Genomic DNA, 25,587 nt, shown 5'->3' with positions numbered 1-25,587 from the left:
AAATAAACATGTGAAATAATAAATTTTCTAATGAAAATAAATATAGTAAGAAATGAGAAATGGTACGTACAGCAGACAATGGACTTGAAAAACACAAAGCTTCGTTATTTAGCTGGAACAAATGCATGCTAGAACTTTTTAGGTTGCGGGTATTAGGCAAACTTTCGTAAGTGCGGGAATTCGCAAATAACTGGATGGAAAATCTTTCATGGGCGATTTCGGAATGTTTCGTCATATTTGTAGTCACAGGGAGTCACAGGGTGCCGATTCAGTTACATATAGAAAGATTTAGAAATATTTACTATTGAATTATCTGAAAACTCCAGGAACCTCCATAGTTGACGCGCAGTTGACGCTCAGAGAAGGGATAAAAACCGTTGGTACGTATGCACGAGATAGAAAGTCGATTACATTGAGACCCATTGAGGAGCTATTTGCCAAATACTTTGCATAAAATTAGACTGCGAGCTCGTGATCAACAAAAAATGGTTTCGAGACAAACGGAGTGAAGCGTCAGGAATTGGCGCCGGTGAGCATAACGAGTTGGCGCCGAAGAGTTGATGAACACGATGACGTCATTTGAATCGTAGAAAAGTGGAAGAGAAATGAAGCCAGAGATGGACACACATCAGTCAATAAATAGACATGAGAACCAGAGAGCTGGGGGCGGCGACGAAGTGACCAGCTGTGATCACACGTGGGAGGATATGTTCAGTATTTCAGACAGTATTAATAGGCGATATGGTAAATCGAAAGTTTAGGAAGATCCTGAAATTAGTGTTGTTAAGACTTGGAATGTTAGTGCCAGTAGTTTTCTTTTCATTCAGATCTTATTCGATTCAGAAGACACAATCCAAGCATGCACGTGACTTTATGCTCGTCTTTAGATGACTGTGTCTCTTGCTTCACGTGGTTAGATGAAACAACGCTTCAATCACAAACTGAAACATTTCTTTCTAGCATTTTCAGACTTTTTGTCACTCTCACATGCTCTCTCTCTCTCTAGTGTTATGATATTATTGGCTAGAATTGTAGAGAACACAATACGGCGTACAAGAAGAGGGCGGGGCGATGCCACGCCTGCTCCCGCCCCGAAACCGAGATGCGCATAGGCACGACGAACTGCGGCTTCTCACGCACTTTTGGCAATGCGCCAAAAGGTGAGGGGCATGAACGAAAAAAGAAGAAACACATTCACAAGACAAGGGGAGGGGAGCGTCAGCAGGAAGAGAAAGAAACAAAAGAAGGGAGCTGAAGAAGAGGGGTGAGACGCGGCGACTAGCACCGTTAGAATTAGACAGTACACTTAAAAAAGAGACATAGACAAAAAGGAGACAAGCGGGGATGCGATAGGCGCGAGAGAGGAGGTGGTGCCAGGGTGTGTGTGCTTGCCTTCCGTCATTGACTACTACGAGACACGACACGAGAAGACGCGGCGGCGGGATAATCGAGAAAAAGAAGAACATGGACGAAGTGGAGATGAAACTTATTAATCCTACAATTATTATAACTTCTTGTATTATCACTGGTAGCGCCAAATACTGAATGCAACATTTGTGAACGCCCAAGTTAATCGATAGATTTTATGTTTGCTTCCGCACGCGTTCATAAATACCGATGCGGCCTAGGCGCGGAAGGGAGACGGAAAATGTCTGCGTCTTCTAGAGCACAACGTTTGCGAATGATCTCTTCATCTCAGTGTGTGCACAACGCGAATGATGTCCGCTAAGCGACGAATGAACGGGTACGTTCGCCTGTCAAATGCTGCGAATGAGGCCACTCGCGACTAAGGTCATTCATACTGCGAATAAAGAAAAAAGATTGAAAATCGAAAATAGAGGACACACTGAGAACTGCGCTTAGACGAAAGGTTACTTCTCGCATTTTGATTATTTGATTTTCATTTCTAAAAATATGAATTTCCGGAATGTGATTCTCTGCATAACTTTGTTCGGTTCATCAAATGGGATACAGTATACAACTAATAAAAAAGTGAGATCGAGGGATATACAGCTACTTCAGACATCAAATAACAGGAAACCATCTCGGAAAGTTCAACTTATCTTAACGTTTTCCCAGCTGACGATGTTTGGAGAACGGCTACAATTACAGAAGATAAGCGAACATACATAGAATCACTTTTCTCAAAGTCGTTTTATGAGAGAGAATGTATGCACGATACAGTATTGAAACCAGTGTATTACTATCCGGGAGAGAAAGTTAGGATTGAGTGTGTTATGTGTAACATTGCTCTGGTATTGAATGGGTAGGAAAGGAACATAATGAACGAGAGAAATATAACGTTACAGAAACCCGAAAGGATGGGCACGAGTTAGAAATATTGATGATTTTATGGAGAAGGGCGAAACGTTTGGATCCAAAGATGGTCCCGATATAGAAATGGTGCAGAATGCTGATTTTTTAGAAGATGAAACGTATTTTCGGGTATGAAAGCTGTAGAAACTGAAGACTTTCAGAGAAACTGAATCAAATGAAACAATAAGCGAACCGTATTACCACCAGGAGAATGGATATTTAGTGATCGAAAATGTAAGCAACACTTGATTCTGGAACAATCCACAACTGAAATTTCAGGCGAATGTCAGATCTCAAGGTGTCTATTTCTGTTTTGATGAGGATTCTGTCGCTTCACAAAGATATTTTCATGTTCTTATTGCGATTCTTCCAGTGCGCCATGTGTCAAATAAACACATTAACAAAATTAAGGAAATCTGTGAGACTGAAGTTATCAATCTGAATTCACAGAGAATATTCCAGCAAACGGCTGCTCTTCTTCTGCTCGTAGTTTTCCCGACCACTTCTGGATCGATACTAATGAAGCGGAACGTTTTGATGATCAGGAAACGTGTTTCGCGAGAAATGGTTTAAATGATTGGTCCTGTTACGATGTAGGATTACTATTCAACATGAAAAAACCCATAAAGTTGAATTCTTTCAGTTCAGAACGTCGATTAGAGAACAAGGTTGTGAGAATCCCGCATCATCTTGTAGATTGCCCATTTCGTTCCCGACTCTTCCAGCAGGAATTCCTATTTCGATCTCCTTGGAATGGTCGCCTTGGTCCGACTGCAGGAATACAGTACAAACAAGGAAAGGAGTTTGTTTCATTTCATTGGACCGACAAATCTCTCAATCTGATGTCTTGTCTGAGAAATATAATTGGTTATGGAAATTAAATCGAATGACCAATAACTTGGCATTTCGAGATGGGCTACCGATTTACAACTCATTACTGGCTAGCTGGCTATACGAAGTGGATAGTTTAGAATCATGCCTCGATACGGAAGCAGCAAAAAATGGAAGTATTGATGGGGTGAGAGAGCATAAAAATTTGAGAAAAAGTGAACGATTTTTAGTACGATGATTTTTTCAAAAACGTGCTCAACTCCGTTTTCCCCAATAAGACAAGAAAGTTCGAAACGCCGGAGAGTGCGTTGAAATACTGCATAAAGTGAGTATTGATAATTGAAACTATAAATATTCCTGTAGCATTCATTCAGATACGAGAAACTAGATGAAAAATACGATTCTCTACGAGGAACTCATACAGAAGACAAAAGATCATGTCGAATCGGAAAAAATTAGTTATATCGGCGGTCTGAACAGAAATGATTGAATGAAAAGAGAGGGGTAGAAAGGAAACAAGATAAATCAAAAACTTTTAAATTACCCTTTGTTTGAACTTTAAAACTTTCGAAGCAAAAGAAATAAACAAAAAATTGGAAAAAAAGTTGAAGTTCAAAAAAAATATTTTTGCCTTACGGTATTTCGGCGCGCTACACACAACCACGTACGATGCATTAAATCTTACGCGCAGACATTCTGTTTTATTTGGACGGTTTTGAAGAATTTTTAAAAAGAGTTTTTACAAAAATGTTTGAAAATCAACAAAAATATTGACAAAACAGTTTAATCCTTGAAAATTAAAGCTGAAACTGCATAGCAACAGCAGATCACTGTAAACATTTCGTTCAGGTGAATTTTTTATACATTTGTGTTCATAATAAATAATTGAATAAAGCTTTGAAAATTCACAAATTGATTTCGTGTACCCGTATTCGGAAGCAGACTCAAGAACTAATAATCAGGCTCAAATGCCGGATTGTGATAATAATTTGTAGATTGGACATGGAATGCATTCTTCAATTGAGTGAAATTAGGCCGTCGTGACATAAATGATTGATAGCAGCTCTGCATTATTTTGTATCTAAAACGAAAAGAGATTTTCAATAAAACTTTTTAAACCTTACGTTTGTTTAGAGCAATATTTTGGATGCGCTGGAACTCGTCCTTTTCGAATGCTTTCAATTATTTCTTCTGGTCGAAACAAGTCTTCGTACGGTTGTTCACCCAATGAGAATATTTCATACATAAGAACTCCAAAGGACCAGCTGAAAATAAACAATCGGAGAGCGTTCTTCTCCACGGAAATTATTTATACCTGTCACTTTTTACACTGAATTTCCCAATGAAACACTCTGGAGCAAGCCAACGAACTGGCAGAAATCGAAGAGCAAGTGAATTCGCAGTGAATTTTGGATCATCTGGTTCAGAGCAGAACCCGAATCCTGATATTTTAGCACGTAACCCAGTCGTCAGAAGAACGTTTCTTGCAGTTAAGTCACGATGAACAAGATTTCTTGAATGAATATATTCGATTCCATCACAAACTTCAAATATTATTTTATAGAGAACTTGAAATGGAATACGACTCATTGGAGTGAATCCAGATGAGTTATTCTGTTCAGCTCTGGAAATAAATCGTATGAAAAATGACTGAAAAGAATAGAAAAAAACCTACGTTTCCTTGATTTGTGATAGATATTTGATGAGATTCATATGGGTCAGTTCGAGAAGTGAACAAACTAAATCATTCTTATTTGTCCATCCGAGAAGAAGTGCAATATGATCGTGATGTCTCAGTTGTCTCATCGAAGCAATTTCTCGTTGAAGTTGGTCTTCTTCTGGTTCATCGAAATGACGTGGAACCTGAAAACAATAGAATTTATCGAGTGGAAACTGGAAGAAAAAGAAGTTAACTCACTCTTACAGCTACTGCACAGTCTTGATATTGTTTCATTTCAACTCTATCAATCCATTGCATTATCGGGGATTTTCCTTTCAATTTTCCCAAATAAACGTTAGATATTGTACCTTCTCCAAGAAGAAATTCGGTGTCAATATGAACATTTTCTGATTTAATTTCCCATGGCAGACGAGCAACTTTCGGGCATTCTTTTGGTGCTCTGAAATAAAGAAGGAATACTGTAGCACGAGTTTTATTTCATTCTCTACATTCCCACGTGAACATAAACTATTTGTAAACTAGATTTCAGTTGAAACCAGTAGGAGTTTGATATTAGAAATCAGTTCCGTTTTTCATAAGTGAAGCGAATAATCACGTTTATTGGCTGAAACGATGATGAGAAAATCCGCAGGCTACGAGGCAAAAGGTAAATTCATAACACTCTGTTTTCCAGAAACTGAGTTGAATAGTTTCAGCGTACACATCTGAAGATGCAGAGATTCCGAGAAAATGTGTTGTGATTCACAAGAAGAAAATTGGTAATACAATGGAAAAGATTGAACTTCGTTATGTGGCATACAATCGTATCGAAAACGGAGTGCATAGCACTGTGAGGATTCTGAATTCATCCAGAAGATGTCATGCAAATATTTCAGACTATGGAAGTTATCAACGATGCATCGACCTATTTCAAGGACCGTGCCGAAGATCTCGACTACCAAAATGATTCATTGAGTCAAAGTTCACTTCAAAAGACAGTTACAATTGCGAAAAGTGAGGAGAAAGAGAAGAAGAACAAGGAGAAATTGGAACAATGTCTTCCTCTTCTAATGGTAAATCCAGATTCGGTTCTTCAAACTAGATTCTTTCCAGAAAATCCGTGCTCGTTTTGAGGAAAATGAGAAGAACAGCTCGTACAGTGCCCACAATAGAAGTCAAAATGGAGCTCTCAAAGTACTTTGTGATGAAATTGTGGCCGAAGCAACGTACGAAATCAACAACGGACATCCAATTTCTTCGGATCTTATCAAAAAGATTGCAAATATCAATACTCTTTCGAGACAAGTTATTGCCAAAGAGAGTAAACTGGAGAGTCTCGTTCCAGATGAGAACGAATTGGCTGCTTCGAAATCGAAGACCAGTGATAAATTCGCGAAATAATCGAGCTGCTGCCTTTCAAAAATTAAATGCTACACTAGATTTTATGAGAAGTTTTTGAGAATAAATGATGGAATTCTTCTTTTTCTTCAATCAGAACTCACTTATAAATCCTTGGTTGTAACATAAGTTCACTCAATAATTCGACTTGTTGTTGATGTTTTCTGCTCACATGACGATAAATGAGAATTCCAAAAGTAGTCACTGATATTGTTGCACAAATGAAAATGGTCAGCATGTCATCCAAAGCAATCGAAAGATATTTGGGACGATGCCACGGTCGAGAAGGGGCAAGGGGTACTGTAATATTCTACAATGAATACATAATGTATTGAACTGCCAAACCCATTGGAATCTCATCTGTACAAGATGTTGAGAAGTTTTGAAGATAGAAAATATTGTTGTAAATGACTTGATTGTCTACTGTTTTATCCAAAAATCCCAAATTGACCAATGGAAGTGTGAAATCTTCATAAACATCATTCAACCCATCCTCCACAACAATTCGAATGTGTGTCTGAAATCTGAAGTCGTGAAATCAAAGTTCCAGAATTTTAAACCAATCTACCGAATCTTGAATCGTTGTTGTCAGGTTTTCAGTTGTTGCACATGATGTGTCATCCAAAAATAAATAGGCGAAAGTTTGATTGTTGGCCATATGAATCAGTTGTACAAAATCATTGACTACCTGTTCTTTCGACATGGTACAATTCTTTTTGGTTTCTGGAAATAATAATATTGGGAATCGAAAAAGTGAAGATGTTACTCACTGAAATGCCCGAGAGCTTTCATACAATTCGAAGCAAAGTTGTGAGTTTTCTGTCCCAGCCATGGAATGACTAGCTCCCAAACGGTGTCATTCTGGAAAATAATAACAATTCACAACTCGAGAGAAATCGAAACGAAACCTGAACAAGTTGAGTGTGAATAAACGTTGAATACATTTTTGTTGGAGACAGTTGACAAGTGGGTCCCCCAATTGTGTTTTCAATCACTTGCATTAACTGAGACATATTTGCAGAAGTCATAAATACATATACATCGGATAACGGTTTTTCTTCATGAATTAATGCAGGAAATTCTAGAATTAAAGTTGGGAAAATAACTGTCACAGAAACAAACCAAAGTCTCTGGTTTCCTGGAAAATAGCTCGAGTCCCTCCAACATTCTCTTCATCAGTTTTAAAAACAGGAAATTCAGCTGCGTTGTCAAGTGGAGTCAGGTCAAGAGCGAACATGATTCCAAGGCGTTGCGTGTTTTCCTGAAAACAAGGGAATTAAACTGAGACTTTTGATGAGTTGCTTACATTTGTGTTTTTATTGAAAACGTTAGTTACATTGATTGGAACATAATCCGTCATCAACACCACCTGCTTCTTCAAATAGACTGTTGTGTCTTGTTGATTGTCCTTTGCGACCTGAAACTGACTGAATTCAAAACAGAAATACTATGAATAGCAGATACGTTATCCAGCATCGACTTGGCTATTCCAACCAATTCATCCGTTTCTCCATTTGTTTTAGAACTGTGCCATAACATACTGATGTAGGTTGAGTCATTTTTCCATAACTGAAAAAGCAGATATGCAACTATTGGGTAGATGGTCATACCTCGATTTCTAATGCCAGATCGTTTGTAGTAACTATCGTAGAGTAATTAGTTCCAAAATAAAAATCATATTTGATTTGTTGAGTTGAATTAAATGGCATAAACTTTGCATAACTTTCAAGAATGCCTTCAAAATCAATTTGAGATAATCCTTCGGTTACAGTAACCAAAGCATATGCATTAGTTCCTACAGTAGGACAGAATAGTTGAACTGGAGAGATAACTGGATTGATAGATTGAAAAGAGGTAGTGGCTAATAAGAAAAGAAGAAGAACTGTGAGCACTCGCATGCTCCGAGTACCTGAGTGAGTGCGCTGAAAATTGTGTTTCTCTCTTCTTTTCTATTTCAGTAGGAGAGAATGAAAATGATAAGCCAATTTGTGTGTCTCGGTCGATAATTTATAACGCTGATTGTAGTTTTTAAATCATAAAAAATATAAATTGAAACGAGAGACGCAGATAGAGTGATTTCTTTGACAAGGAGCAAGGTTACAGGGAATTAAGGTTTTTTATTGGTTATGACCTCTGACGTCATTCCAGTCATTACTGCAAATTTTGTGTCTGTGAAATAATTTGGAAAAAGAAATAGAGAACAGTGAATTATAAATAGGATTATTTTGGTTTTTGATATGTTTTGTGACGTTGATCTTTGCATTTTTCACGTGGGTTGACCATAAAGAATTGTGTCGAAAAGGGTTGACATGAAATTAGATTACGCCGATGAGAATTATGAAATTCTAGGAAGATCATACAGGAATTAGTAATGAACTCGTTATCTTTTTGAAAATATTTTACCGATTTCAATAAGGTGCAGGGCACGAAAAGTTAGAGAAAAACTGAAAGGAAGAGTTTGAAAAAGATTTATGTATTTATGTATTTATTTATTGTAGGAGGGAACATGCCACTTATGCTACACCATAGATAGGAAATTATTCAACTAATCAGCTTTTTGTGTACTTCTCAAAATATTTTTTGAAACTGTCTGGTTCTACAATCCCGGAAGTTCCAAAATTCAAATCATTTCAACCCTACAACGTCTACTGAATTTGTAAGTCTCACGTGCTGTGAAAGCGAAAAACATTTCCGATTTCTACTATCTCAAAGTTCACTATGAAAGTAGTAACCCAATTTATAAAAGCGTAGGTTTCGGACTCAAAGTTATTGTTAGATAAAACCATAATCTTCTAAAGACAAGAACTGATAACAGGTGCATAGAGACTAGTTGATTCTTACGTCATTTGTTAATTAAGTTGGTTTCAGAATATAAGAAAAAAGTTGACTGTTCTCTGAAAACTATACTTTCCAGCGTAAAGGAATGTCGGACCAAAATTTGATAAAACAATCAAAAATTCAGACAATCACTGTGAGAAAACCGTTTTCTTGATGTTACATATCCATAAAACATATCGTAAAACCTCAAATAGAGGTGCTCCCGGCAAAGCCTATTTAACGCGGTATATCTTTTTCCTCAAAGGAGATATCAAAAAGTTGCCAACAGGCAAAATATAGCGGAATACTTTTGAAATATTTCTTTAGTTGGAAAAAATTTGATATCTATCAAGGCAGTTGAGATATTGTGCACCAAACTCTTCTTACGGGGTGCACCTCTATAAGAGGTTTTACGGTACTTGTCTCTGAAGGTGGCAGTTCAAGTTAGCCTTTTTTACATTGTACCTGTGTTGTTACAATTAAATTCGTCAGAGTCGTGCCCTCATATAAACAACTTCTTTCCATAATCCGCCTCGTCGTGTACTTTCTCTCGGCAGAGAAAGCTACTGTGAAAAATATTCCAAATAAACGTGAACTTCATTACTTCCTGCTTCTTCCCGAATCCACATATCCGAATTTGAGTATTTCCAGAAATGAGTCTATATGAAGAGTATGATGTTCTTGTTCTCAGTTATCAAGGTTTTCTTTATTATTTCTTCTCTATTCTAGTCGGAGTAAGTTTGTTTTCAACCGAGGAGTCAGACATGTAAATTAGAAAATTATTCATATCTTGATCCCATTTGAATTTGTTTTTCCTGGTTAGTTTTAACCTAAAAATTATTTATTTTCAGTCCGTTTCATGTTGTTTTGTGCTTCGATGGACAACCTCCGACTCATACAATCTTCCCGCTTTCGTAAGCATTTCTTCACTTTAATTACAGATTCATTGATTTTTATTTCCCTTTTCAGAAAAACAAAAAACGCCTGCATTTTGGCTCGAACTTGAGCGATGCGGATTCTCTCAGCTTTTATCGTGTTCGAGAGATTCCGACAAAGAAAAAATAGAAGAGGATTCCGAAGCAGGGCATTGTTTTGTTGTAGTAATAATAAAGAATGAAAAGACTAAAAGAAGAAGAGACAAAGAAACATTCTTTTATTCGTTTTTTAATTCAACAGAAAGTTCGAGAAACCGCCGATTAGCGTTGAAGACGTTGTCGATATGCCATCGGATGGAATGGACGACGAACTTCGCGAGTGAACTGAAAATTTATGAATTTAGTCTTTCGATTGCTTTTTTAAAAAGAATTCTAAATGTTGAATTTCAAAGATTACGAAACATTTCGTTAGTCTTAAGACATCAGATGGTCAATGATGTTGCAAAGATTATGAGTGACGTCGAGAGGATTCTGGAGACACAAAAGGACACTAAATCTACTTTTCTTTTGTGTTACTTCGAATTTTTTGCAGAAGTAGAGAGCTTCTGAGAAAGATGAAAAGTTCGAGATACTCTCTTTTTTTGGAGACTCTTTGAAAAATTCCGTGCGAGGGAAGCTCTAGAAAAATGATACCGAAAACTGGCTACAGTAGTTTTCAGAGCGTATTTGCATGAGAGAGATCCGCTCTTACACATTTATCATAACTCATAGATAGTTATTATAACCTACTCACCTCATAGTCATCATAGAAGTCGTGAGTTGGATCCCAACGACGGTAACGGAAGTATTTTGGTTGGAAGTGTCTCGAACCGAACTTCGCAGCTTCAGTTGTTTGAGCAAAGAGAGCAAGAAGCAAGAGGATGACAAGGATAGAACGCATTGTTGCCATTCTGTAGACCTTTTTTGGTTCAAAATGAAAGTGTGAGGGTGTGTGCCAGTATGACCAAGAGATTCGGAGGGAGAGAGAGAAGACAAAGAAGTGGGCGGAGTCTGTGCATAGAAAGATTGATGATGGAAAAAGGAGAGGGAAAGAAGAGATTAGAATGAGGAATGGGTGTGGAAGGAGATGGAATTCAAATATGTGTCCAGTACAAATCCTTCGGAATTCTTGTTCCGTTGATGAAACTTCTGCACGTCTTCTGAGAAAAGAGGCTCTGCATCTGGTAGAAGGGGGTTGAAGGAGACGAAAAAAAGGACATGCAATGAGAAAATTGATATAATTGGAAACAGAATTTGAGACGAGAAAATGGAAGAAAAAGAAGAAACAAGAAGATTCAGAAGATGACAAGAAAGAGCAGAAAAGGGGTGGAATAGGAATGAAGAAGAAGATGAAGAAGGAGAGAATTCGAGAAATTCATTCCGATTTATGAGGAGAAAAGGACGAAGAGAACAATGAAATGACGTTGAACAGCTACTGGCTCTGCAGAATATATTCATATAGGATATTACTTTATTTCAAAGAGAATGCAGTTCGTATCTTATGAATCGAATATACGGGAATACGGTAGGTTTACGAGGGAGTTTTTTTGAAGAATGACATTTGATATTCAGAAAAGTGTAATGGAACAGAATCTGAAATGAAACATGCTTCATACAGACTGATTTATTAATGATGAGAAGAAGAGAAACGATGAAATATATCAGGAGTTTAGAGATTGAAGAATGCAAAAAGAATGAAATTTGACAAAAATCGGAGAATGTGGTCAGTAGAAAGCAGTGTTTTTGATTGACATGAGTTGGGACTCCAACCGAAAAATTGAAGTTCAGTCCACTCTAGTTTCTTCTGAAAAAATTCCTAGGAAATCGGAATCGAAAGTTTCTGAGAATCTACTCTACTTTCAATCGTAAATCACGCAGACCTCTACAAATTCCCAGTATCTTGTTTTCAAGAGCTAAATGAATAGTTCTAAACCAATGCCTTTAAAATCTGAAAGCTTTCCACCTTCCAGCCTAGCTGTCATGCTTCAATTTATGTTTTCCCTTTTCTAATTTATTCAAAAGTTGAGAAATCAGAATCCAAACATTAAAAGATTCTAGTCACCACATGTTTTTCGCCATTTTGACAACTCGGTATACTGTAATTTGTTGGAAAAACTGAAAGACCAAGACATAATTGTTCGTTTCCTTCACCCAGTGATTATACTCTCCTTTCCCATTCATTGTGTCTGGAAATTTCAATTTCAGAGAAAAATCAGAAATTTAGATCTTTTGAAGAAATTCGTGCGTCAGAAGACGAGAATTCAAATTTTCAGATATAAAGGACAATTTCATTTTTAGAATATTTGAACGTCAGAAAGAAGGAAACAGACGGATACAAAAATCCACATGAAATCATTAGTCACCATCGTTTGAACGTGAAAAAGAGTTCGGAGAAACCAAAAATTAGTATTCGTTCGGCAGTTTCCGTTTCAAAAAGACAAAAGAAAATCCAATTAGTTTTGAAGCGAACGGAAAGAATTTTCAGAGGGAACAGTGTCTTATTGAACGCTCTGTATAAACTCAAAAATAAAATTTCCCATGAATTTTTATATTCTTCTGTAAACTGTGAATAATTCATAATATTTCGGGAAAAATACTTCTGGAGATTGTTGATCGTTTCTGGAAAAAAAGAAGGAAAATTTAAAGGAATAAGTGGATATGTGCTTTAGTCGTGCTAAAAAGATACTTTCCTTGTTCTAATTAGTCTCATTTTCGTTTCTCGTTATTTTTAACTTGAAAAGGAAGTTGATTGGTTGGGATTGTGCCACGTCAGAAGACAATTGAATACGTAACAATTGGACGGAAATGATGTTTTTTCGTAGTCTCTGAGAATCTTCTTGAAATTTGAAAATTGAATTCACAGCTTTTCTTATGTAGCCATCTTCCTTTTTTCTGAAGAAATGTATAGCAGTTTTGAGAACAAAAAACACCCAAAAAGGTTAAAGGAACTGATATGTTTTCGGGGAATTCGGAAGTTTTCTGGAAATCTCGAGGGAAACGAATATCTTATGATTTGTTGAGAGCTAGACACATAATATTTTGAAATTGATGGATATTCATGTCGTCATATTAAAGATGAACTTTTGTTTCGAGCATCAACTTGCAAGACTTCCTTAATGTTTCCAGCGGTGGTGAACTCACAAATCGGCTCACAACTGTTCTGGAATGAATTTTGAAATTGAAAACTCTATTGCTAGTTTTTAGTTTCTATTGCATTCTGGTATAGCCAAATAGCAATCTTGTGCAAACTGTACAAGTTGGAAAAAGTTAGATTTGAATTTGAACTGCCGCGTTTATTTTTCACTGGTGGCCGAGGAAACGAAGCGGCCACATGCGCGTGTAATTCTCGTGAACAACTACCATTAAATGCGAAATTCGAATTTATGAGAGGTTTTTCAGTATTCTTTGCCTAGAAATAAAATATCCTTACCAACTTTGAACATTTTCCTTGTTACAGAATGTCAGTCACGCTTCACACCACTTCTGGAGACATCAAAATCGAGCTCTACGTAGACGACGCACCGAAGGCTTGTGAGGTTAACCCAAACATTACCATTTTGCTTCTTTTTTTGTACTAAAAAAACCAATTTTCAGAATTTCCTTGCTCTATGTGCTAGCGACTACTACAACGGTTGCATTTTCCATAGAAATATCAAAGATTTTATGGTGCAAACTGGTGATCCGACTCACTCCGGAAAAGGAGGCGAGAGCATTTGGGGAGGACAGTTTGAAGACGAATTTGTTAGTGCATTGAAAGTAAGTACTCTCAAATTTATTGTACAATATTTCATACGAATATGTATTTTTTTGTAGCATGACACTCGTGGATGCGTTTCGATGGCAAACAATGGCCCGGATACAAATCGGTCACAGTTCTTCATCACCTACGCGAAGCAAGCACATCTTGATATGAAATACACGTTATTCGGAAAGTAAGAAAACTTTTTAAAGGTTTATCGTAGTGAAAACAAACATTTCAGAGTAATTGACGGATTTGACACATTAGAAGAGCTGGAAACGATCAAAGTAGACAGTAAATATCGTCCTCTGGTGCAACAAAAGTGAGTAAATCGAGTGTATGAATGAATTTCTCATCATCTAGTTTTCAGAATACAAAGTGTAACAATCCACGCGAATCCATTGGCTACTGACGGATAAAAATCACGATGAAACTTGTTATATTCTCTTTTGTTGTTCAATATTTTATCACCTTTTTCAATTTCACTATTTATTTTCTCTTGAAGATCTTTTTGTACATTCGAGCATTAATATGAATTTTAAATATTCGAGAATCAAAAAGTAGGACAGTAAAGCGTAGAATTGTGGTGACCCATTCTAAGATTGCACATAAGTTGAAGTTCACACGTGGTATCACAATGTGGAGAAGAGTTTCGGAATGCGTATCTGCAAAGAATTCAATAAGATTTCAGAACAAACTAAGAAAAAATGTACTTGTAGAACTGCTGCCGTTTCTTATCGCTTTTTATCAGCTTTTGGATGACTTTATTCCACGAAATCGGAGACAAATCCGTCATTCCATATGCTTCCTTTGCAGAATACAGTTTCTCCCAAACTGGTTTGTTGTTCTCGTTCGCCTTTTCAAGATCAGCAGAATATGTTGTGAAATCCACTATTTTCTGAAATGATAAGTTGAAGAAAATTGAGAAGGAAATCGAAAACTTACAAATTTGTTGTATGGATCAATTTCATAAACTCGATAAGCTGGATTCTGATATTCGAAAGTAGTGACTGATGGAGCAGCGTATCCAACCTGAAAACCTCTTTTTCAATGGAAACTATCTTGTGAAAATAGACTCACTCCAATTGGTTTACTCATGATATCATGCATGTCTTCATAGAAAACAGTGAAATAATCCAAGTGATCATGTCCAAAGAATTGAGCGACAATGGTAGATTCAAATCTGAAATTTCCATTGGATGGAATCATATAATTTAGGAATACCTCTGAATAACTCGATAATAATTGAATGCCCATCCTTCGAGACATTCCGAATCTCCAGGTGGGATATGAGCAAGAACATAGACTTGCTCTCCTTTCAGCTCTGATTCATACAATTCCTTCACGAACCAAGACATTGAAGAATCGGGATCGCTTTGGTTCAGATAGAGGAAGCTGAAATTTAAAGCGATTCTCGAAAATTAAATGCTTTTAAAATCCTTACAAATTAGTAACTTCACAGAATCTTGTGTTCAATGAAATTAATTTGAGTCCATCCATAACTTGTGTTGAGTATGAACCACGTCTGAAATGTTTTTATTGGAATTCAAAACTCAAGAATCCACGTTGATTTGTGCAAACACTGAATGTATTCGGAACTTTGACCATCGCTTGCAGGTCTTCAGAATGCTCGATTCTCGCATTTGCGAAGTTGATGATACCCCGAATGACAAGATCTCATCACAGAACAAGAGAATGTACGGACGACGGACGACAACCATAGCAGATCCGAAGGTCCTTCGGAAACTCGCCTTGTTCAGAGTACATTCCCAACTACTCCGATCTATTGGGCACTTGGTAATCATGAAGGTTTGTTGAATTTGAAATATTCTTGAGGGATGATTTGAGAATATATTAGGAGTTCCTGTGAACAGTTTCGCACGAAAATGCAATAAAAAATTCAACGAAAAAGTGTACCATAAAGGTGCGATTTTACAACTTTGACAGCTCATAACTACTTAAAAGTATCCTCCTGTCCTAGTCACACTATTGAATAAACTAGTCAAACCTCTCCTTTCTTACTGTTCTTATCATACTCATTGTGACGAAGGTGTCGTTCCCTATTAAGTCGGAGCAGTTATCAATAAAGTACAAAAAGCAAATTAACTCATTTTCAGACAGACCGTGTTCCAAGAGAATATCCTCTTTTCATTCTCTTTCAAAAGCGATATATTCCAAACACTTCCTCTCTGGTGAAGTCAATGAGCACGTGTTTAAATAGTGACCGGTGCATATTGATTTTATCTCATTCTACATCTTCTACATTAATACTATTGATTCCTGTGCATATACCCCTCTTCATCGTCTAGGACCCAGTACCAATGGATGAAATTTCAAGTTCCCCGGCATTTCCTCTTTTAAAACTTCCTTATGTTGTTTTGAATAATGTGATTTCTAATTTTAAACAAAGAGAAATGTAGGTTTAAAAGAATTTTTCTTCTGTAATTAACATTAATTCAGACTCGAATTTTCATTCGTTTCAAAGAAATGTAGCTCCATCATCAAGACTTCAAATCTTTTCCGATTCGAGATTCGGATTTCTTTTAAAGAGAACCTTCCTGTTGTTTCTTTCACCCCTCCTGGAAAGTTCACACTGGGTAACTGTCATATCGGAAAGGATTATTTCGAAACAAGAGAGAATTATATGAAAGTCGATATGAACAAGTTGTCAGGAGATGTCAATGAGAAAAATTTGCAATTGTCTCTCACTTGGGCTGACTACATCTTTGACCTATATCATCTCAATAACATTGCGGGTATATATTTGAGTTCAAACTCTTCTCTGAATAAAGTCAACACAATAGTGGAATGGCTCAATGGGCGAATACCATATCCGACGAACTTCTTCTTTTATGGATCTGAAACAAATGAGAACGGATTGAAATTGTTTTTCGATAGATTGAATGTTAATATCAGAGAACTATCTCTTCAACTGACTGTCGTCAAGGATTTGAAACCATTTATTCGCAGATTTCTTGATTTGGATCGTTTTGAAGCATACGGAAAAAGTTTTACGTATCCGATAAAATGGATTACAATGGATTATATACTTTCTTCTACTTTCAAGTCAATATATATGAGATATACTTCGTTCACAGAGATGGATTTCAATAGATTCATTAAGGGTTGGCTGAATGGGAACCATTCGAGAATTGAGTCCTTCTATGCAGACGTCCAACAAATGAATCCTGATTTAGTAATTGATGGAATTGAAGTTGAAGAAAGAGTTGACACTGTAAAACGAGTCTTCACTGGGTAAGTCATTTATATCAAAAGCCATTACTCAAGCAGTTCTGGATCTTTGGGTCTTAACTCAGCGGGTACACCCTCCTATTAGAATCCTATTGCTTATCAGTTCAGCACGTAACTACCTAATAGCAGTAACGATTTGCTTTTCAAGATCAATTGAAATTTTTTGCCGCAGGGCATTCAAAAAACTCATAACATTATATTAGAGCGTTTCAAATCGAATGATACATTTGTCTGTAGTTTCATCTCTTAAAAGATATTAGGACTCTAATTGTAGGAGCATGTAGGACTGTAAGATCTGGTACTCATTGAGTAATGGCCAAATTTCAAAGATTTTGTGCAACTTGTTACATACCTGATCTGTATAACAATACAAAAACCAAACTGCATTCAGGAAATCGACGATATGGGATACCTATCGTTTGAACTGAATGGAGGGTATGATATTTCGAGAAGTGATGGAACCAGTGCCACCATCAAATTGGAACGTCAAATTTTCGATTTTAGAGGTCCCCATTACAGGTTTATAATGGTGGTTTGGCCAAAACTAGCTTGATTAAACATCTCACTACTAAAATCTCGAACAATAGGAAGAAATGGTTTAACACGACTACCAAACCTCCAGAAACATCTTTTAAAGTTGTTTATGTTGCACGTTCATATCATAGAAAAGCATTATAACTTGAACTAAGTAGAAATTCTTGTTTTCCTCGGGCTCTCTTCTCGATTTTTTTTTCGAATTTTTTTCTTGATTTGTTGTTATTAAAAGCGAGAAAATTGTATTATCTTCAATGTACTCATCACTGTGACTTGTTTTTTTTCTATAGCTTCCTGCATTCTCTTGTTTTGTAATCAGATAATCCAAAGTGTATTCGTTCTTCTTTTCACCTGAAATAAATTGATTCGCTTGAAAATTGCTACATCACAAAAACGCATCACAATGATTTTCAGAAAAACTGGGTAGTAGGGGAGAAAACTCGGTAAACGGTGGAAAAGGCAATGTTGATAACACAGGAAAATGGTGAGCATTCGACAATGAATGAGGAGAAAAAATGCATTATAAAGCTATGAAGTGGTTCAGAATACATTTGACACGAATTATGCTAGAACGAGTGACAAAATTGAATATGATAGGATAGTACATACATTCCAGCTTATTTCCGTGGTTTATGAACATCTAATGGCATTGTCATTGGAAGTGGTTTGTAAGAAATCGTAGTGGACTTTGAGCGGAATGCCACGTAGAGAACACTTCCGAACACACTGAAATTTCACTAAATCTCACGTAACTCAGTTCATTTTCATCGTACAGAGAGAATGAATACACCATTCGAAAGAGCTCGTTGAGATGGTCCTAGTTCTATGGATAGAAATAATGTCTTCAGTCTGTTTCTTTTCTTACATTCAAGATTCATGAGGTTGCGAATTTAATTTTCTATGATTCTGATGGCTCGGACGTTTTTTCATACACTGCGACGCCTGAAAGCCGGAAAATGCTGTGTTTTTAATGCAAAAAATAAAACGATTGAATTAAAACGTGAAAAACTCGGCTCCACGTGCCCTACAGTTCTTTTTCGCCACGTGGGCGACCGTGACGTTGCAAACAAATGTGGAAGATGTGAATGAACAAAATTAATTATTCTGCATTGGAATACTTCATATTCTTCCAATATGGCCGTCAACAAGTTTTCTTTCGATTCTACAATATCAGACATAGCCTTTGTCGGAAAGTCACAAATGGCCGTTCTATTCGATGAACGGATAAATATTGTAAAAAGCGATACTGGCCTGCATACAGAATCGTATGATTGTGATAGTCAGACGATGAATGTTTATGGATTAGAGAAGGGTGAGTTGATTTTTTAACACTTTAAAATTAACGTTTTTCTTCAGAATTATTTGTTGTCTGTAAGAAAGGAGTCGATTGTCTGGACATCGATAACTCCACGAAAACAAATGTGTTTTCCTTCAAAGATTCACTTATTACTGCTTCTGTTCATGATGTTATCGACAATCAGCTGTTGTTGGCTACGCAACAAGATACAGAATCGAAACTGTATACGGTGAATCGAAGAGTTGCGAGAGGAGAAGGAAATAAAATGGCGGTGAGTTCAGTTTGATAACACTCTAAAAACGATGCAAAAAGCGACGTAGGACATACAGTAATATCCGTTTGCGTTGATAATTCTCTATAAATTGCACACGGAATCTGATCTTTTGAATGATTCTAATTAGTGTCTTTGTTTTCGTGCTGTCTAATAAAAACCACCGTTCCGGAGATTCTAAGTTGGTGGCGTCGCTTCTGCTCTTCTCAACTAGTCAAAGCTTTTTACCGCTTTTCAAAAAGAATGTGCCCTGTGTTGTAGATAGATTTCCGTCAATAACTGTTTCTTTTTTCAGGCAGAAGGAACCATCACGAAAATCTATCCCTTCAACAGCTTCGAAATTGCCGTAGGAACCAGTTCTGGATCAGTTCAAATGTTAGACAAGAGAATGAAAAATCCTGTATGGACGTTAAGTGGTTTTAAGGATGCAGCAGTTCAAAACTTGTATTGCAACCTTGGAGAAATCATTGTTCAAGAACATCACAAAATTACCCAAATCAATGCATCAACTGGAATTTCACAGCACCCGTACGTTTCGTGAAAGGATTGAAAACATGAAAACCAATATTTTCAGATTGACCCTTTCGAATGAGCATAAATGTGTAGGGCTCCTATTCGGAGACTTTCGGGAGCACTATCACTTCCTCTTCAGCTCAGTAAAGAACTGTTATCTCGGGATTGTTGGAAGAAACAAATATGAAGTTGACAGCACGAAATACTTCCATCGCTGGCATGCTCATCCACGTCACCCTCACATCTTCACGAAACTTGGACGAGAACTGATAGCTACCTCCGATGGAAGTAATGTGGTACTTCAATATGGAAATATTTGGTAAGCGTTTTTCCGCTTTTGTCAAGAAACTTAAAATGTGTTTACAGCGTCGAAAAAAAAGAATTCAAAGAAACGTCGGAAAAGTTGAGACATCAATATAAAAGTGCAAAAGGACAGGAACAGAAAGATAAACTTCTGAAAAAAGGAATTGAAGACACCAAACGTCACGAACGCGAGTTGGAGAAAAAGAAATATGATGCTCCAAGTAATTACTCCATCTTTACGGATGCATATGAAACTATAAGGAATATCGACAAAGGAACTTTTGGGATTGTGAAGGAGGCCAAATCGAAGAAAACTGGTCGTTCCTATGCTGTAAAAGTGAGTTATCCCTCTCCATAATTACACAGAAAACGCGATAAATGGGCTGTATCCTATCTGTCGACCGCTGACATCTTTCTGTGACCTGAAATAACCTAAAACTTCCATTTCTTTGTTCCATTTTCATTTCAAATTTCCTGTTTTAGATTCTGGAAAATAAGGAGGCGCTGAACGAGAAGTTCCTGGTGGAAAGAGAATTAAGCCACTGGTCTTTTTCTCATAAAAACGTTGTATCCTGTATCGATGTGATGTCTGATGGCACCAGCAAGTACATAATCAGGGAGTTGATGATGGGCATATTGTATGATCTGCTAAAAGAACAAGGATGCATTGATGAAGAAGAAAGTGCAAGAGTTATGAAGGACATATCTAAAGGACTGCAGTATTTGGCAGGAAAAAAGCTGGTGCACAGGGACATCAAGCCAAAGAACCTGCTGTACCATGTCAAAAGCGGAAACAAGAAACTATACAAGCTCGGAGATATGGGATTGGTCACAAACTTCAAGTAAGTATTCTAAAAAAGAAGATGCTTTGTTTTTTTCATGGCATGCAATTGTAAAAGCTAGTGAATAGACAAGATTTTTTTCAGAGCCACCACGTTCTGCGGGACTGTTGACTACATGAGTCCAGAGCGTTTCTTGATGAAGAAGTACTCGTTCGCCACTGATATCTGGGCAGCGGGTGTGGTCATGTTCCAAATGACAACGGGGAAATTGCCACTTAACCACCAGCATAAGGATTGGAAATATTGGCAAAATTAAAAAAGTTGGAAAGTAACAATGCCAAAAAACAATCCCCACGATATGATTGATGTGATGAAAGGATTACTGAAGTGTGATGAGAAAGACCGGTTGACGGCGCAACAAGTAAGTTTAAATTGAACTGATCTGAGAGATAATTTAGAAACAAAATTCATTTAAGTTCTTCATAGCGGATGGATCTCCAGATGGATATTGAGATGGGATGAAGAAAAGACGCTTCGGCGGGTCTCAGAAATTCGGATGAGAGAGGGACGCCTCAATCTTTAACTTCGCGTCGTCCGTCTTCCAGTTCTTCTGCCTTACTTTACTTGTTCTGTCTTCTTTTCTCTTTTCAAGCCAAATGTCTTCTGTCCTCTTTTCACACGAAATAAATAGATTCCCTTAAAAATTGTTATTAGTAAAGCACAAAAACGCATCACAATGATTTTCAGAAAAACTGGGTAGTAGGGGAGAAAACTCGGTAAACGGTGGAAAAGGCAATGTTGATAACACAGGAAAATGGTGAGCATTAGACGATGAATGAGGAGAAAAAATGCATTATAAAGCTATGAAGTGGTTGAGAATACATTTGACATGAATTATGCTAAATAACGAATGAAAAAATTGAATAAGATAGGATAATTAGTACATACATTCTAGCTTATTTCCGTGGTTTATGAACATCTAATGGCATTGTCATTGGAAGTGGTTTGTAAGAAATCGTAGTGGACTTTGAGCGGAATGTCACGTAGGTGTAGAGAATACTTCCGAACACACTGAAATTATCATGAATTAGTTCAATCCAAAACCTTTCCTTAATCATACCTGACGTTGATACCAGTGAAGTTTGCCCATTGGAAAACGTAATCTCCACTTGAGAACATTCCTACATACGTGACAAAGATATTCTTGATAGGGCCAAGAAAGAATGAAACAGGCCCAGTCAGATGACGTCATCGAGTCGGAGAGCATGAAGGCGTACGCACGGTACAAATCACCAGTGTGCTGGACGACACAAAGAGCTGGGAGAAGCATGAAGAGACAGTTGTAGAACATGAGACCATACTTGCCAAGATCCTGAAAGAATAGAGTTTGACCCCATTTTTTAAAATAATTTGATAAAGAAACACGAGAAAGTGAACCGCACTTCTTGGAGCTTTTTGATAAGAACTGTTTCTGCGAACCGCTCCAAAAGAATTATATTTTCCGAAAAATAAAAGCACACGAATCGATTTCTCTCCTAGGCGTTCTCTATCTTTTATGGTTTTCGCCAGTTCTCTTCTCCAATAAAGATAACAGAATACAAAGTGTAACAATCCACGCGAATCCATTGGCTACTGACGGATAAAAATCACGATGAAACTTGTTATATTCTCTTTTGTTGTTCAATATTTTATCACCTTTTTCAATTTCACTATTTATTTTCTCTTGAAGATCTTTTTGTACATTCGAGCATTAATATGAATTTTAAATATTCGAGAATCAAAAAGTAGGACAGTAAAGCGTAGAATTGTGGTGACCCATTCGAAGATTGCACATAAGTTGAAGTTCACACGTGGTATCACAATGTGGAGAAGAGTTTCGGAATGCGTATCTGCAAAGAATTCAATAAGATTTCAGAACAAACTAAGAAAAAATGTACTTGTAGAACTGCTGCCGTTTCTTATCGCTTTTTATCAGCTTTTGGATGACTTTATTCCACGAAATCGGAGACAAATCCGTCATTCCATATGCTTCCTTTGCAGAATACAGTTTCTCCCAAACTGGTTTGTTGTTCTCGTTCGCCTTTTCAAGATCAGCAGAATATGTTGTGAAATCCACTATTTTCTGAAATGATAAGTTGAAGAAAATTGAGAAGGAAATCGAAAACTTACAAATTTGTTGTATGGATCAATTTCATAAACTCGATAAGCTGGATTCTGATATTCGAAAGTAGTGACTGATGGAGCAGCGTATCCAACCTGAAAACCTCTTTTTCAATGGAAACTATCTTGTGAAAATAGACTCACTCCAATTGGTTTACTCATGATATCATGCATGTCTTCATAGAAAACAGTGAAATAATCCAAGTGATCATGTCCAAAGAATTGAGCGACAATGGTAGATTCAAATCTGAAATTTCCATTGGATGGAATCATATAATTTAGGAATACCTCTGAATAACTCGATAATAATTGAATGCCCATCCTTCGAGACATTCCGAATCTCCAGGTGGGATATGAGCAAGAACATAGACTTGCTCTCCTTTCAGCTCTGATTCATACAATTCCTTCACGAACCAAGACATTGAAGAATCGGGATCGCTTTGGTTCAGATAGAGGAAGCTGAAATTTAAAGCGATTCTCGAAAATTAAATGCTTTTAAAATCCTTACAAATTAGTAACTTCACAGAATCCTGTGTTCAATGAAATTAATTTGAGTCCATCCATAACTTGTGTTGAGTATGAACCACGTCTGAAATTTCTTTTTTGAATTCAAAAATTTAAACTTTTCTCCACTCACTTGAGAAGACTATCATCGGATCCTTCACTCAACCACGGTGTATTCATCGCCTGAAACTCTTTGTACAACCAAGTTGGCCAGAACCTCTCGTCAACTGTATGTGGTGCGAAACTGTTCACAGGAACTCCTAAAATATTCTCAAATCATCCCTCAAGAATATTTCAAATTCAACAAACCTTCATGATTACCAAGTGCCCAATAGATGGGAGTAGTTGGGAATGTACTCTGAACAAGATGATGAAGTTTCCGAAGAACCGAAAGATGTTCTTCAATTGAATATTCCCAATCCACATGGTTGATATAATCTCCAGTCATTATAACCATATCAATTAAATGAGTTTTATTGATATGTGACAACATGTTCTCAACTGTCCAATACGGAATATCACATTTCCCAACTGATCCCCAGTATCCTGATGCTTTCTTCGGATCTGCTACTGAAATCCGACAGCAGACTGGATCATCACAATTGGCTTCAGACGGGTATTTATACTCGAAATCCACGTGGAGATCCGTCAATTGGAGAATATTTAAATTTTGAGATGGAGAAGATATTTTTGGTCTCTTCGGCTTCATAACTCTCTTTCTTTTCGGTTTTGGAGGCAGAGCAACTTTCCATCCAGCTTCAGAAGGATCTGTTGGATCAGCACAATCAGGAAGAATTATTCCACAGATTTGAGATGGACTCTCGTTTGCAAGACGACGGAAGACATAGAAGAATTCATCCTGAAATAAAAACTTAGTGAACGGAAAAACAAATATTTCAAAAAACTGAACTTACTCTGAACTGCGACGATATTCCATCACAAACTGCCCATGGTTGTTTGGCAAAAAGTTTACAAATGATAGTGGCAAATTCGAGAACAACTGGCTCCGAAACATCGAATTTCAGAATGAAACTAAACATTTTCTATAATTCTTTAACGAATTCAGAGTAGTAGCTCACCTTGCAACTGTAATTAATCCTGTGCAAGACGCACAAAGGGGCTGGAATCCATATTTATCCAATGTGACATTCTTCGCTAGATTCTCTGAAATCTCAACTAAAATCTTAGGAATTCTGAGCTCAATTCTACCTTTCGTTCTCAAAACAGTTGCCTCTGACAGTATTAATATTGAAAGTATCACATAAAACGCTTTCATATCAGTTCTTTCCTCTGAAAACACAATATATAAAGATTGAAAAAAGTAATAAGCAAAAGAAAAAGAAACAGAGGAAAAGTGAAGAAATTTGGAGAACGAACTCGTCAGCTGTTCTCTTTCGGTCATGAGAAAAATGAGATCAACCGCAGGTGACAGATGGAAAAATGACCGAATTTGAGATCTGGAAACGTGAAGTCAAGATAAGAATGATCTAGAACTATGATCAGGTCACAAAAACAAAAGATAAGAATGGAAAGATCAAAGAATCCTTCTCCAAAAACATCCCATATATCTTATCTATAGAGGTTTTGTTATAGTTAACACAATCAATATCTTATCAAATGACAGTAGTCACGTGACGAAAGAAATGGTCCTATTATGTCGAATCGAAAGATAAGATACTGAAAAACACAGTTCACACTTTCGAAGTGTTTTGATTCTCATCGTGTAGTTTGACCCTTTCGGTGAAAGTTGTTGGGAGGGATTGGAATGCTTCTTCATTTCATTGGGAGCCTACTCTGTGAATTTCAGGCCAACTGAGCAACAACAAGTTCGGACTTGAAAGTATTCTGAATAATTCAATTTCTGAGTTGAATATACAAAACTTGAACTTCCTAGATACTGTCGTGGCTCCACCCAATCTTTTCCTTTTCCAAAAAAGTTAAAAGCTGGGATCTGGATCAAAAATAGAACCTGATACATATAGCATGTGATCTTAGAACCTACAATATAAAGGATGTATTTATTATAAAATCCAATTAAACAATCCAATAAACTTTTTCAGATTTAGAGATTGAAACTAACATATTTCGATGTTATGGGAATCAGTAAAGGCAAAAATGTAACGAAACACTGTGTGAAAAGCAACGAAAACTATTGAGATGCAAATGAAGATTCCTCCAAAAACCAAACCATCATTCTCTTTTTTTTTTGTGAAATCATCAGAGCAATGTCCATTCTCTCAATATGTCTGATGTCTCCACTATCATAATAATCTCTATGTTTTTGCAATTCTCTCTG

General features: G+C 36.9%; 12 protein-coding genes across 12 annotated transcripts; 5 read left to right on the top strand and 7 right to left on the bottom strand.

Annotated features, from left to right (window-relative positions):
- Positions 1–2,171: 2,171 nt before the first annotated feature.
- GCK72_006383 (uncharacterized protein) lies at positions 2,172–3,606 on the top strand (the record flags this gene model as incomplete). Its single annotated transcript, XM_053725603.1, has 7 exons — positions 2,172–2,266; positions 2,310–2,445; positions 2,596–2,734; positions 2,779–2,909; positions 2,960–3,334; positions 3,378–3,472; positions 3,522–3,606. 7 exons carry the CDS (start codon positions 2,172–2,174, stop codon positions 3,604–3,606), a joined length of 1,056 nt encoding a protein of 351 aa, XP_053589797.1.
- A 492-nt stretch (positions 3,607–4,098) lies between these two features.
- On the bottom strand, positions 4,099–5,125 carry GCK72_006382 (uncharacterized protein; the record flags this gene model as incomplete). The annotated part of the gene is made up of 5 exons (XM_003113520.2): positions 4,099–4,228; positions 4,272–4,412; positions 4,463–4,771; positions 4,823–5,010; positions 5,066–5,125. 5 exons carry the CDS (start codon positions 5,123–5,125, stop codon positions 4,099–4,101), a joined length of 828 nt encoding a protein of 275 aa, XP_003113568.1.
- Positions 5,126–5,440: 315 nt separating this feature from the next.
- Positions 5,441–6,208, top strand: GCK72_006381 (uncharacterized protein; the record flags this gene model as incomplete). Its single annotated transcript, XM_053725602.1, has 4 exons — positions 5,441–5,474; positions 5,524–5,657; positions 5,704–5,880; positions 5,942–6,208. The coding sequence occupies 4 exons, from the start codon at positions 5,441–5,443 to the stop codon at positions 6,206–6,208; spliced, it is 612 nt and encodes a 203-aa protein (XP_053589796.1).
- Positions 6,209–6,515: 307 nt separating this feature from the next.
- On the bottom strand, positions 6,516–8,103 carry GCK72_006380 (uncharacterized protein; the record flags this gene model as incomplete). Its single annotated transcript, XM_053725601.1, has 7 exons — positions 6,516–6,722; positions 6,774–6,928; positions 6,976–7,066; positions 7,114–7,262; positions 7,328–7,466; positions 7,512–7,622; positions 7,816–8,103. 7 exons carry the CDS (start codon positions 8,101–8,103, stop codon positions 6,516–6,518), a joined length of 1,140 nt encoding a protein of 379 aa, XP_053589795.1.
- Positions 8,104–10,218: 2,115 nt separating this feature from the next.
- GCK72_006379 (uncharacterized protein) lies at positions 10,219–10,837 on the bottom strand (the record flags this gene model as incomplete). Its single annotated transcript, XM_003113709.2, has 2 exons — positions 10,219–10,281; positions 10,691–10,837. 2 exons carry the CDS (start codon positions 10,835–10,837, stop codon positions 10,219–10,221), a joined length of 210 nt encoding a protein of 69 aa, XP_003113757.2.
- Positions 10,838–13,394: 2,557 nt separating this feature from the next.
- On the top strand, positions 13,395–14,094 carry GCK72_006378 (uncharacterized protein; the record flags this gene model as incomplete). The annotated part of the gene is made up of 5 exons (XM_003113742.2): positions 13,395–13,472; positions 13,531–13,692; positions 13,750–13,868; positions 13,917–13,997; positions 14,046–14,094. The coding sequence occupies 5 exons, from the start codon at positions 13,395–13,397 to the stop codon at positions 14,092–14,094; spliced, it is 489 nt and encodes a 162-aa protein (XP_003113790.1).
- A 134-nt stretch (positions 14,095–14,228) lies between these two features.
- GCK72_006377 (uncharacterized protein) lies at positions 14,229–14,785 on the bottom strand (the record flags this gene model as incomplete). The annotated part of the gene is made up of 4 exons (XM_053725600.1): positions 14,229–14,340; positions 14,389–14,573; positions 14,621–14,707; positions 14,756–14,785. 4 exons carry the CDS (start codon positions 14,783–14,785, stop codon positions 14,229–14,231), a joined length of 414 nt encoding a protein of 137 aa, XP_053589794.1.
- Positions 14,786–14,889: 104 nt separating this feature from the next.
- On the bottom strand, positions 14,890–15,175 carry GCK72_006376 (uncharacterized protein; the record flags this gene model as incomplete). The annotated part of the gene is made up of 2 exons (XM_053725599.1): positions 14,890–15,070; positions 15,120–15,175. The coding sequence occupies 2 exons, from the start codon at positions 15,173–15,175 to the stop codon at positions 14,890–14,892; spliced, it is 237 nt and encodes a 78-aa protein (XP_053589793.1).
- Positions 15,176–15,996: 821 nt separating this feature from the next.
- Positions 15,997–16,934, top strand: GCK72_006375 (uncharacterized protein; the record flags this gene model as incomplete). Its single annotated transcript, XM_003113531.2, has 2 exons — positions 15,997–16,091; positions 16,136–16,934. 2 exons carry the CDS (start codon positions 15,997–15,999, stop codon positions 16,932–16,934), a joined length of 894 nt encoding a protein of 297 aa, XP_003113579.2.
- A 1,661-nt stretch (positions 16,935–18,595) lies between these two features.
- Positions 18,596–20,943, top strand: GCK72_006374 (uncharacterized protein; the record flags this gene model as incomplete). The annotated part of the gene is made up of 7 exons (XM_053725598.1): positions 18,596–18,773; positions 18,818–19,029; positions 19,325–19,557; positions 19,604–19,861; positions 19,909–20,182; positions 20,329–20,687; positions 20,772–20,943. The coding sequence occupies 7 exons, from the start codon at positions 18,596–18,598 to the stop codon at positions 20,941–20,943; spliced, it is 1,686 nt and encodes a 561-aa protein (XP_053589792.1).
- Positions 20,944–22,404: 1,461 nt separating this feature from the next.
- Positions 22,405–22,961, bottom strand: GCK72_006373 (uncharacterized protein; the record flags this gene model as incomplete). Its single annotated transcript, XM_053725597.1, has 4 exons — positions 22,405–22,516; positions 22,565–22,749; positions 22,797–22,883; positions 22,932–22,961. The coding sequence occupies 4 exons, from the start codon at positions 22,959–22,961 to the stop codon at positions 22,405–22,407; spliced, it is 414 nt and encodes a 137-aa protein (XP_053589791.1).
- A 104-nt stretch (positions 22,962–23,065) lies between these two features.
- GCK72_006372 (uncharacterized protein) lies at positions 23,066–24,567 on the bottom strand (the record flags this gene model as incomplete). Its single annotated transcript, XM_003113433.2, has 7 exons — positions 23,066–23,246; positions 23,296–23,376; positions 23,425–23,551; positions 23,601–24,150; positions 24,206–24,323; positions 24,371–24,455; positions 24,501–24,567. 7 exons carry the CDS (start codon positions 24,565–24,567, stop codon positions 23,066–23,068), a joined length of 1,209 nt encoding a protein of 402 aa, XP_003113481.2.
- Between the last annotated feature and the right edge of the window lie 1,020 nt (positions 24,568–25,587).

This window comes from Caenorhabditis remanei, chromosome II (assembly GCF_010183535.1).
Source record: "Caenorhabditis remanei strain PX506 chromosome II, whole genome shotgun sequence".
In the NCBI taxonomy this organism is placed as follows: domain Eukaryota; kingdom Metazoa; phylum Nematoda; class Chromadorea; order Rhabditida; family Rhabditidae; genus Caenorhabditis; species Caenorhabditis remanei.
This window is presented reverse-complemented; position numbering and strand designations above follow the sequence as displayed.